Source organism: Neltuma alba, unplaced genomic scaffold (genome assembly GCF_004799145.2).
Source record: "Neltuma alba isolate B1F8T4 unplaced genomic scaffold, ASM479914v2 tig00010409_pilon, whole genome shotgun sequence".
Classification (NCBI taxonomy): Eukaryota; Viridiplantae; Streptophyta; class Magnoliopsida; order Fabales; family Fabaceae; genus Neltuma; species Neltuma alba.
The window spans coordinates 245,979-258,054 of record NW_021635311.1 but is presented as its reverse complement, the minus strand read 5'-3'; the positions used below and the strand labels follow the sequence as shown (position 1 = coordinate 258,054).

Below are 12,076 nucleotides of genomic sequence, written 5' to 3'. Positions count from 1 at the left end.
TCAATCTATATTTGTTATAAATAACTAACTTAACAAATTTTTTTAATCTATTTAAATTAGTTAAATATTTTTTATATTAACGATATAAGAATGTAGGACATCCCTTTCATTGCTTATTAACTAAAGCGGTTTAATAACTGCTGTCAATTTCGCAAGTGCGTTTATCAAATTCTCATAATTCGTTTTTTTTTTTTTTGCCGGCCTAAATCAAACTCTCATTTTCCAACTTTTGCCTTTCGCAATTATTACAACTTACAAGAGCACATGGATTAAATTTAATCGTTCACGTTTTCCCTCCATGGACATGTAGCAACATGTATTACACATAAGGTGTCTTGGGATTTGTTTGGCACAATAATATAAAATATAGTAAAAAAAAATAACTTTAAAGATTACAAATAATTTTTTTCAATTCGTTTTCTAAAAATAAAATTTAATTATTAAAAAATACTGTAATAACACGAGACTGGCGTGGGAGCATTCTTGATTTCTTGTAGGGTAAAGAAGAGGTCCTTAAGCATGGCAAGCAACGTGGTCCAAAAATACAATAGTAACGCGAGTAACGTAGTTTGTAATACGGGGCGCGTGGGAAAGCATGCCAACATCCGCGAAATTTGTCTTCCCCGCGGCTATTGAATGAGAGGGTACTAGCTCGCACTGTGATCACTTGCATCACTCTTTAACGCTGGCAACCAACTCAGTGAAAGAAACAAAGGTTCGAGGGCGGCCATTAATGCTGAGCTCAACCACCAATCCTCTCTTGGAATTTAGAAGCGCTCTCAACACAACACACACCCACACTCTATCTCATTCTTGCCACAACATACTTCATTCTCTCTCTATTTTCTCTTTCTTTGATATTCACCTTCATTCAAACGCTACGGGCTGGTTGGTGTTTGGGGGAGATAGAGGTGTGCTAGATCTGCGGCGGCCGCCATGTGGAACTCCGCCAAGAATGCCTTTGCCAGATCGGCGTCGTTTAGGGAGGACTTGGACGACGAGGAGGCGCTCCGGTGGGCCGCACTGGAGAGGCTGCCGACGTACTCGCGAGCACGCAGAGGCATTTTTAAGGATCTTACAGGTGAGAAAAAGGAGATCGATGTGAGCGAGCTCGAGGCACAGGAGCGGATTCTTGTTCTTGAGAGATTGGCTAATTCCGTTGGCGATGACCCAGAGAAGTTCTTCGATCAGATGAGAAGCCGATATGACAAGTAATTTTCTCTCGAGTTTTACTTGATTAGTTTCCAGGAAATTGTGCGATTAGGAGGAATGCAAAGTTATTTATAATCTTACCGTGCCTGAGAGATCATTGCCCGTGTGCTTCTATATGTTCTCATTTTGAGTGTTCAGAGGTCGAAATATGCCTAAAGGGATAAAAATTTGTCTCAACTGGTTCTTATTCTATACCTTTGCTTTGGTTCAATCGGGAGAACACAAATCTTCGTTATTTTATTTTGACGGTATGAATGATCTCTGTCAGGGTAAAGCTGAGGTTTCCGAAGATTCAAGTTCGATTTCAACAGTTGACAGTTGAAACCTATGTTCATGTTGGAAGCAGAGCCCTGCCGACGATTCCTAATTTTATCTACAATATGACCGAGGCAATTTCTCTTGTTTTTGTCCATTTTATTTTGGTTAATTTTTATTGGCTCCTGTTTAATCAGAACCAGTTAGTGCTTACGGCATCAAATTAAAATTTCATATTTAATATTTTTTTGTTTTTTAAAAATATTTTGTTTTTAATATGTACATAATCCAAGATAAATGTAATCTTTTAACAGTGAGTTTTTTAAAAAAATAAATTTTTATTTAAAAATTACTAGTTCAAATTTTTAAATCTAGATTATTAAAGCTAATTTTGATGAAAATGAGCATCACAGTGTTTATCACTACTAAAATGGCCTCCTCCTTAATCCGGGTGGTTGTTTGGTCATCTCACACGATCGTTGTGTAATTTTCTGTCTTATTATCGTTTAGGCTCTTTTAAGACAATTGCGACTATACAAGAGAAAGCGAAGTAAATTGACAATTCTAGCCGACATTAGTGGGATTATCAGACCCTCAAGGTACGTGGTAAAATTTTTTTTTTTTATCAAGTTTGGCTTTTGTTTTGTTTTTTTTTTGGTTGCTGTTACTAGCTATAGTCTTACCTTTAAAGCTATTTATACATTCTACTTTTATTTCTTTGTACAGTTAATTTTTATAGATAAAATCAACATTTATTGGATCATTATTTTTTTTTGGCGTAGAAATGAGTAAAACATTTCCTTCAATTGCGATTTTGAATTCAGGCCAAAAAACAAATTTTGCGATTTTGAATGCTAGGTTTCTAACATTCTGAGTTTTTCCCCCCATTTTTTTTTATATTTTTAAAATTGACGGATTTGTTCAGCCGCACCGTCACTCATAATAAACATTTTATTCGCTGCTTCATTTTACTTGGCATCTTTGTGCTCAGGCATTAAATACTTGCGTTGAAATTAGAGGAGTTTCGAGTTTGATTAGCTCACGTTGGTCTTATTTTCTTAAAGATTGACTCTGCTGTTGGGCCCGCCAAGCTCTGGAAAAACGACACTACTTTTAGCTCTTGCTGGCAGGCTGGGGCCTGGTTTGCAGGTACTCAGATTTTCAACGCCCTGAGGACCTTGAATTAGATTTTCTATTTAAGCATAATCCCAAGCATGCACATCATATACTAATCAAACGTTTCTTCGAAATTAATGGAGCTGCTGCGCGCTTAAGCTTTGCTGCGGTGGGTTTTACGTCATCGCCCCAAGGAAGGAACATATTTATAAAAACATCCCATACCAATAACAACTAAGCTAATGCTAAGTCCTAGAATAGCAAATAACCAGCTAGCTTGTCATTGAGACATTTTAGTAATTATCTTCCTTCTTTGAGATTTTTTAGTAATTCTTCCTTGATATATTCACTTTTTATTCACATTGAGGTTTTGGATATCCGCCTTCTTTAACTTAGTCAGATTAAACATTCGAAGCAGGCTAATTCACTGATAAACTAGTCTATAATACTCCAGTTTGACTTGTGGCTTCTTTTTTGTTATCCTTTCTCTTGCTTATTTATATTGGTATGCCCTTTGAAGATGTCAGGGAGCATTACATACAATGGGCATACTCTCAATGAGTTTGTTCCTCAGAAAACAGCTGCTTATGTCAGCCAACAAGATTCACACGTGCCAGAGATGACTGTAAGGGAAACTCTTGATTTTGCTGGCCGCTGTCAAGGCGTTGGATTTAAGCATGGTATGCTCTTAGGAGACTCTGTTAATTTGCACATTTAAATGCTGAATTCTAAATTCTCAACTCTTAACAGATATGGTGCTGGAACTCGCCAGAAGAGAAAAGAATTCTGGGATAAAACCTGATGAAGATCTTGATATATTTATGAAGGTGCTTCCTATAATGTTTGCTTTCTTGGTTAATTACTGTAACTTATGGGCACTGCTTAATTAAATATAATTTCTTTTTTGTAGGCTTTAGCACTTGGTGAAAAGGAAACAAATCTTGTTGTGGAATACGTCATGAAGGTACTACAGCTGTTAGCCTTTGAATCCTGAACGCATAAATAACTGCCTTGATAATTATGACTAGAGATGTTTGATCACTTCTACACCCCAAAAAACAAAAGTAATATAGTACCACTCTAGTACTTAATATAAGTCACTTCACATACTAAGGACTGCATTAAATTGACAAAATTTTCTGATTTTACCCTTGTTAAAGTTTTCTTGCTACCTGCTTTTGCAAATCATTCACATATTTCTTTATACTTTATCTATTTCCAATGAGAATTAAATGGGTGTAAAATAGAAAAACAAGCATTAAATATACAAGTGACTTATCCTGGTATCATTTAACTTAAGGACATTTGTAATGTCCCTATTGATACGGTTTTTTGGACTCTTCCTAGAGAATTGAATGATGAAAGAAGTGTCTTGGTATGTGTTATAACGGTAGACGAGTATTATATTAGATTTGTGGGGTATTTTCTTGTTTAGTTCTATAAATCTTCTAAGTACTAAAATATTCATGACAAAGATATTAGGTTTGGACATGTGCGCTGACACATTGGTAGGAGATGAAATGCTGAAGGGCATTTCAGGAGGGCAAAAGAAGCGTCTTACAACAGGTATGTGAGTGCGTATAGCTTTGATTCGTGCATCACCAAGTCAAATTCATATACAGGATTTTCACCTGGTGTGTATCATTACTAGGTGAATTACTGGTTGGGCCAGCAAGAGTCTTGTTCATGGATGAAATATCAACTGGCCTTGATAGTTCAACTACTTACCAAATTGTCAAATATCTTAAGCATTCCACCCGTGCGCTTGATACAACCACTATCATATCTCTTCTACAACCAGCTCCCGAGACATATGAGTTGTTTGATGATGTCATTCTTTTGTGCGAGGGTCAGATTGTGTATCAGGGACCTCGTGAGTCTACTCTTGAATTTTTCAGATTGATGGGATTTAGTTGTCCTGAGCGAAAGAATGTGGCAGACTTCTTGCAAGAAGTGAGTGGTAAATATATTATAATATAGCTGCCTATTCCAATACTTTTAGTCATTGCTCAAGTTCTGGTAAACAGGTTACATCGAAGAAGGACCAAGAACAGTACTGGTCTGTTCTCGACCGTCCTTACCGGTACATACCCGTTGGGCAGTTTGCAGAAGCTTTTGCTTTATATCGCGATGGCAAGAATTTGTCAGAGGAACTAAAAGTTCCTTTCAATAAACGCTTTAATCACCCAGCAGCCTTGGCAACAACTAACTACGGAGCGAAAGGGCTTGAATTGCTCAAAACCAGCTACCAATGGCAGAGGCTACTAATGAAGCGAAATTCATTTATTTATGTCTTTAAATTTGTTCAGGTAAACTTACCACTATGGAATCTGTCGTAGCCAAAAATAATTGCCCGTTTATACAGGTTGTTTTATGAGGGTAACTCTTGCGGTTTTGCCACTTAAAATCAAACCATTCTTCCCGCATTTTAAATTGGATACTTGCCTTTAGTTTTATTGTCCTTTTGATAACATTGCTTGCCTTTCTCATATTTTGACATCATATTTTTTCATATCTTGCTGTCCTTGTTTTTATTTAAACTTACCTCATATCATACGGTATATTTTAAAAATACCGAAGAGTTTCGCAATTCTGGCTATCGACTTCAATATTTTGACTGTCGGTAGTCAGTTTATTGTTTGTTGTTTTCTTATGCTCTTTGATTATAAATCTATCTTTTGCTTCGGTTTTGAACCAGCAAGGGTTTTAAGGTTGATCTCAAGTTCCATATTATTTTCAGCTTCTTTTGGTTGCTTTGATCACAATGAGTGTTTTCTTCCGGACAACAATGCATAAAGACACAATAGACGATGGAGGCATATATCTGGGGGCGCTGTACTTTTCTATGGTAATTATTCTGTTCAATGGTTTTACGGAGGTATCAATGTTGGTTGCAAAGCTTCCAGTACTTTACAAGCACAGAGACTTGCACTTCTATCCTAGTTGGGTTTATACACTCCCTTCTTGGCTCCTTAGTGTTCCAACTTCCCTCATGGAGGCCGGATGCTGGGTTGTAGTCTCGTACTACACGATTGGATATGATCCTGCTATTTCTAGGTAAAGCCAGAGTGTCCAGAGTACACTCTGCATTGTTCTATATTATAGTAGTTTACCTTTTTAATTTTAATTTTAATTTTTTTATATTTTTTCCCCTCATGACAATTATGTGTTTCTGGGTGTGCAGATTTTTAAAGCAGTTTTTGCTATATTTCCTTCTACACCAAATGTCAATTGGTCTCTTCCGTTTGATAGGATCGTTGGGCAGGAATATGATCGTAGCCAATACCTTCGGATCCTTTGCCATGTTGATTGTGATGGCCCTTGGAGGATACATAATTTCAAGAGGTCAAATTGGAGTTGCAATCTTTTCATGTTCTTAAATTTATTTTGACAACCATAGTTTTCCCACTTAAAATTTCCTCCTCTTGAGCAGACCGTATACCTCGTTGGTGGATATGGGGCTTTTGGATTTCTCCGCTAATGTATGGACAAAATTCGGCTTCTGCAAATGAGTTCCTTGGACATTCATGGCATAAGGTATGATCCTTGTTCCTTAGTAGTTATGATCATCTGTGGAATTTTTTTATACCTTGCGGTACCTTGAAACTATCATTTTGGATCGTCCAGAGATGCAGTGGCAACTTTTTGAGGTTTTAACATAATTCTAATTAGCACTTTTTTTTTCCACTGCATTGAAGCACACGCTTTGTTTTCTCGTTTTGTAGCCTGCTGGAAATGATACTTCACTTCCGTTGGGTAAAGCATTATTAAGAGAGCGGAGTTTGTATCCAGAGAGCTATTGGTATTGGATTGGTGTTGGTGCAATGGTTGGATATACGATTTTGTTCAATACATTATTTACTATCTTCCTAGCTTACCTTAATCGTAAGACGAGTTTTTTTTTTTCTTGGTTAAGCCCTCAAATAATTTAATTTTACTTTGGCTCGTGGTGCTGCATGAATCTGAAATCTCTCATATAATTTGTTCAGCTTGGGGCAGGCCACAAGCTGTTGTCTCAAAGGAGGAGCTAGAAGAAAGAGAAAGGAGGAGAAGAGGCGAAAGTTCTGTTATTGAGCTGAGGGAGTACTTCCGGCATTCATCATCAAATGGTCTGTAAACTATTCATCACATCTTTATCCTTCTGTATTTTCTGTTTCTATACGTAATTGGGAAGTGACGTTATTCAATTGCCATTACATAGGAAAGCATTTTAAGCAACGAGGGATGGTTCTTCCTTTTCAACCGCTTTCAATGGCTTTCAGCAATATCAATTACTATGTGGATGTCCCCATGGTGCGTAAAAATGGCTTATTTCTTGATTTTTGTTTATTCTATTCATTAGATTAATTCCTCTTCTATATAAATATTTTTGCTTCAGGAATTGAAACAACAAGGGATATCAGAAGACAGGTTGCAGCTGTTAGTTAATGTTACAGGAGCTTTTAGGCCTGGGGTGCTCACAGCATTGGTTGGAGTCAGTGGTGCTGGAAAAACCACTCTTATGGATGTATTGGCTGGAAGAAAAACTGGTGGAACCATAGAAGGGAGCATATGCATTTCTGGTTATCCAAAAAGACAAGAAACTTTTGCAAGAATTTCTGGATATTGTGAGCAGACTGATGTTCATTCTCCTTGCTTGACTGTCTGGGAATCACTACTATTCTCTGCTTGGCTTCGATTACCTTCAGATGTTAGCTTGGAGATACAAAAGGTAGAAAAATGAAACATGACATAACATTTTTCCCCCCCAAACCATGGGCACATAATGATTTTTCCAGGAATTTTGATGGTCAGGCTTTTGTTGAGGAGGTAATGGAGCTTGTGGAGCTCACTTCATTGAGTGGAGCACTTGTGGGTTTACCTGGAATTGATGGATTGTCAACAGAACAACGAAAAAGGTTAACTATAGCAATTGAACTGGTTGCCAACCCTTCTATAGTCTTTATGGATGAGCCCACATCAGGGTTGGACGCTCGGGCAGCTGCCATTGTGATGCGAACAGTGAGGAATATAGTAAATACTGGGAGAACTATTGTGTGCACAATCCATCAGCCTAGCATAGAAATATTTGAATCCTTTGATGAGGTATTGCTAATGAAAGAGTTTTCTCAGATTTGTTTCATTTAATAGTGAGTATTTGAGGCAGGATTCAACTATGGCAGTGTCTAACCTTTGTGTGAATTATGTAAATGTTTTTGTGATAACCTGATATGTGTTTCTATCATGCATGGCTGCGGAAATTTAAACTGTAGCTGTTTTATCTTTATCTAGTATCTAATATTCTATCAATTATCCAATCAGATCAATAGTTCGAGGGATCATATTTTATGCTTCATGATTTTCTCAAAGCATTTCTATATAGTCACAGGTCTAACCATTTTCCAAACTTTTGGCAGCTTCTGTGTATGAAGCGGGGGGGTGAGCTAATATATGCTGGTCCGCTCGGCCCCAAGTCTTGTGAGCTAATAAGTTATTTTGAGGTCTGCAAATGGACACTTAGTTTTTATAGAATAATTCATTCATTGAGTGATGATGAAAATAAATTCACTAATTCTTGTGCGAATTTTTCTTCTGCAGTCGATTGAAGGTGTTCCAAAGATTAGAACAGGATATAACCCTTCTACATGGATGCTGGAGGTTACTTCTCCTTTGGAAGAAAGTCGTCTAGGAGTGGATTTTGCTGAAATCTACAGAAGATCAAGCTTATTTCTGTAAATGCAATTCTTAAGTCAACTTTTCTACACAAATTGAGAGCTCTATATGCAACTGCTGCTCTCTTATTGATACCATCTTTATTCTTTTCTTTTCAGGCGAAACAAAGACTTGGTTGAAACCTTGAGCAAGCCCAGTAGTAATTCAAAAGAATTGAGTTTTCCTAGCAAGTATTGTCGGTCATATTTTGAGCAGTTCCTAACTTGCCTCTGGAAGCAAAATCTATCTTATTGGCGTAACCCACAATACACTGCTGTTCGCTTCTTCTACACTGTCATTATCTCATTGATGTTGGGAACTATATGCTGGAGATTTGGTGCCAAAAGGTCGTTTGCCCTGCATTTTATATTGTTCTGTAACATTTTCAATCTTAGCACCTTCCTTGGCTCTACGTTGCGAATTTTGTTAGTGTCCGTTGTTACAACATGGTCTTGCTAGTGGTAGGTAGCTATGATATCCATAAATGTGTTTTTCCTTGCTTGTTTCTTAGCGCATGCATAGAACAAGCGTATAAAGCCCTTAGGCTATGTTTAGATGAAGCGAAAACTGAGAGGAAAATGAGGAGGGAATGCTGGAAAGAAAATCTTCCAAAAAATAGTAAAAAAATTTAAGGTTAATTCTATTTTTAGTCCCTGAAATTTGAACCTAGTGGCTTTACTCCTTGAAATTTGACTTCGTTTTGGTTTTGGTATGTGAAATTCTAAATTAGTGGTTTTGCTCCCTAAAGTTTGACTTCATTTTGATCCAGCTTAAAATTTTTGGTTTCTGAAATAAAGACCAAAACCAAAATGAGGTTAAATTTCAGGGACCAAAACCATTTGTTTCAATTTTTAGGGGACCAAAACCGTTGGTTTCAAATTTTAATTAGGGATTAAAACCAAAATAAGGTCAAATTTTAAGAACTACAAATGATATTAACTCAAAAATTTACTACTTTATAGGTTGTTTTACCTCCTAGCATTCTTTCCTCCCTAAGTTTCTTCCCATTCATAGGGTTAGTGACAACTGGTTGAAAGAGACATACTTTGTTATGTTGCGAAAGTTTGGTCAATATGTGGTGAAGACCAATCTCACACGTTAAAATGATATCTGCTCCTTGAATGATTGCTTATGATTGGGATGATTAATGAATCACTCTCAATGCTCTAATGCAACCTCAATATCTATTACTGGCCCTAATTAATGTACTAGCAAATCTCTCACTATTTTTCATTAATTCTGATTTCCTGTATCAACTGGCAACTTTATTGTATTCTCACAGGGAATCGCAGCAAGATATATTTAATGCCATGGGATCTATGTACGCAGCAATTCTATTTATTGGCATCACAAACGGCACGGCTGTTCAACCTGTTCTTTCTGTTGAAAGATTTGTTTCATATCGAGAAAGAGCAGCAGGGATGTATTCAGCCTTACCATTTGCATTTGCCCAGGTTTATTTTTATCAGAACACGCATTTTTCTGCAACTTTTGTTTTTTTTTTTGGTGATGATCTTTCTGCACTTTTGATTCAAACAAAAACTTGTGGTTATGCAGGGTGCTATTGAGTTTCCTTACGTATTTGCCCAATCTCTTATATACTGTTCAATATTCTATTCCATGGCTTGCTTTGAGTGGAGTGCTGTTAAGTTCATTTGGTACATATTCTTCATGTACTTTACCATGCTGTATTTTACCTTCTATGGAATGATGACCACGGCCGTCACACCAAATCATCATGTTGCTGCCATTATTGCTGCTCCATTTTATATGCTGTGGAATCTCTTCAGCGGTTTCATGATCCCTCATAAGGTATGGGAACTCATTTGCTTTCTAAATATGTTTAGTGTCAACGTTTTTAGTTGATTAAGGAATGCTTACATTTGATGTTGGACCTTTTAATGCCTATATTAAAACATTTTAGCTTTGGTGATCGGGTGTAGATGGAGATTCAAAGTTGGAAAAGTGATTTTGTTTTACCAAACCACATTTTTAATGATTGTTTTTGCTAGAAATATTGGCTGTCATATCTAGGTGTTTCCTGGGTTTCGTTCGGTTTGCTTATCTTTGTTTACTGAAGGAATAGTTATAATTGTTGATAAATTTGATTTGAATTTTGTTCGCTTTTGATCATGATGATTGTTATCCGTAAAATAATTAAATTGTTTAAAATAATTTTAATTAGAGACAACAAATTTCAATAATATTCTTTTGAATTTACTGATAGAAATTTCAACCGAAATTTCAGTGCATTTAATAACTTACAAATCCCTCAACCATAAGCCAAAAAAAAAAAAGAAAAAAAAGAAAGAATCAAAATTGACTGCCCCAGGTACCATAATTCCACCTCTGCCAATGTCTATCATATAGTTTAACAAGACTCTTGAAAATTGTTATTTTGAAAAGGAGGTCTCCTAATCTCACATGCAAAAGATTGTATCTCTTCTAGAACTTTTTCTTGATCCATTAATAAGGTAAGGTATCATGTAATAATATGTAATAATTTCCGCTTTTATCTTAAAGTCATTTAATCATTAGTCTTAGATCTTCGTAAATTCATGAGGAAGCCAAGTTTATATTCTTATTATAGAAAAATAGAGCTCCATTTTTCGAGTAGTTAATCATGTAACAAATTTTCCTTACGAGGAAGTTACATTTCGGATCGGCAAGAGTATAGATGGAAAAATGAGCTGCACCATTGGACACTTATAGCAAATGGCAAATGTGATTTCCAGTAAATCTTTTAAATTTTATATTGATATTTAATACTGATAGGGCTCAATGGCGTTGTGCAATCCATGTAGCCAACCTCATCTAGTGGGATAAAGCTTTTTTTTATTGTTGTGTTGATATTTAATACTGAGTATAAACGGTTCTGATCTCATTCTCAGAGAATTCCAATATGGTGGAGATGGTATTACTGGGCAAACCCTGTAGCCTGGACTCTCTATGGCCTGGTAACTTCTCAGTATGGTGATGATTATAAACTTGTGAAGCTATCTGATGGAATAAGCTTGAGACCCATAAAGCAGGTTCTGGTTGAAGTGTTTGGTTATAAGCATGATTTCTTGTGCATTGCTGCCATAATGGTGCCTGGTTTCTGCATATTTTTTGCAATAATATTTGCCTTTGCAATTAAATCCTTCAATTTCCAAAGGAGATGACAGGGTTGGTGTGCCGTGAGAGTTTTGTTACTGCTACTAAGATTGTGCAAATTTTTCCAATTGAGTTTGCCATTTGTTATTTGTATAGTCGATTATTACCCTGCGCCAAACAAATATGCCTTTCTTTAGGGTTTACATAAACTAATAAGATTTTACGTTTTCAAGAATTACTGTGTTCCACCCAATTCAAATTATAGTTTACTGTAAAGAGACATTATTATTATTATTGTTATTATTATCTTTCATCACAAATTTATGAATCAAGTGCCAATTTTTATGCCTCTGCTTGTTATAGTTGTAGATACCGTGGAAGTATGGATGGTTTTTTCCCCCTCTTCTCTTTAAAATTTAGAGTCAAAGATGCTAATGACCTTTTTGTTTTACTTAAATTATAGAATCTTCATCTTACTTTATAAATGTATATAAACTTTTCATAAAATAAAATATGTTATACAAACCTCGTATATTTGATTTTACAGATCGCTTGCTAATTGCTAATAATATCCTCACATTATTGGTGGTATTTGAACTTATGATCTTGGGACGAATCTTTATTGCTGTCCCTTAATATTATTTGATTTCAAAATTACATATAATTCTTCACACCCACAAAATAAGAACTAGATTTATCTTTGGGC

At 36.1% G+C, this 12,076-nt stretch overlaps 1 protein-coding gene across 1 annotated transcript; it reads left to right on the top strand.

The window, feature by feature from the left end:
• The first annotated feature begins 819 nt into the window (after positions 1 to 819).
• On the top strand, positions 820 to 11,690 carry LOC114756440 (ABC transporter G family member 32). Its single transcript, XM_028945388.1, has 24 exons — positions 820 to 1,211; positions 1,481 to 1,601; positions 1,978 to 2,066; positions 2,532 to 2,616; positions 3,104 to 3,263; positions 3,334 to 3,410; positions 3,494 to 3,547; positions 4,059 to 4,149; positions 4,235 to 4,536; positions 4,611 to 4,892; positions 5,324 to 5,640; positions 5,768 to 5,928; positions 6,017 to 6,120; positions 6,309 to 6,468; positions 6,573 to 6,692; positions 6,785 to 6,876; positions 6,962 to 7,294; positions 7,378 to 7,668; positions 7,980 to 8,063; positions 8,161 to 8,294; positions 8,394 to 8,621; positions 9,557 to 9,728; positions 9,832 to 10,086; positions 11,166 to 11,690. Exons 1-24 carry the CDS (start codon positions 937 to 939, stop codon positions 11,436 to 11,438), a joined length of 4,260 nt encoding a protein of 1,419 aa, XP_028801221.1. The 5' UTR covers positions 820 to 936; the 3' UTR covers positions 11,439 to 11,690.
• Positions 11,691 to 12,076: the final 386 nt, after the last annotated feature.

Excerpts from the sequence above, each read along its gene's own strand:
- LOC114756440 (XM_028945388.1), top strand. The coding sequence starts at position 937 with ATGTGGAACTCCGCCAAGAATGCCTTTGCCAGATCGGCGTCGTTTAGG. Across the intron at positions 4,150-4,234 it reads AAAGAAGCGTCTTACAACAG|GTGAATTACTGGTTGGGCCA; the intron begins GTATGTGAGTGC and ends TATCATTACTAG. Across the intron at positions 4,537-4,610 it reads TGGCAGACTTCTTGCAAGAA|GTTACATCGAAGAAGGACCA; the intron begins GTGAGTGGTAAA and ends TCTGGTAAACAG.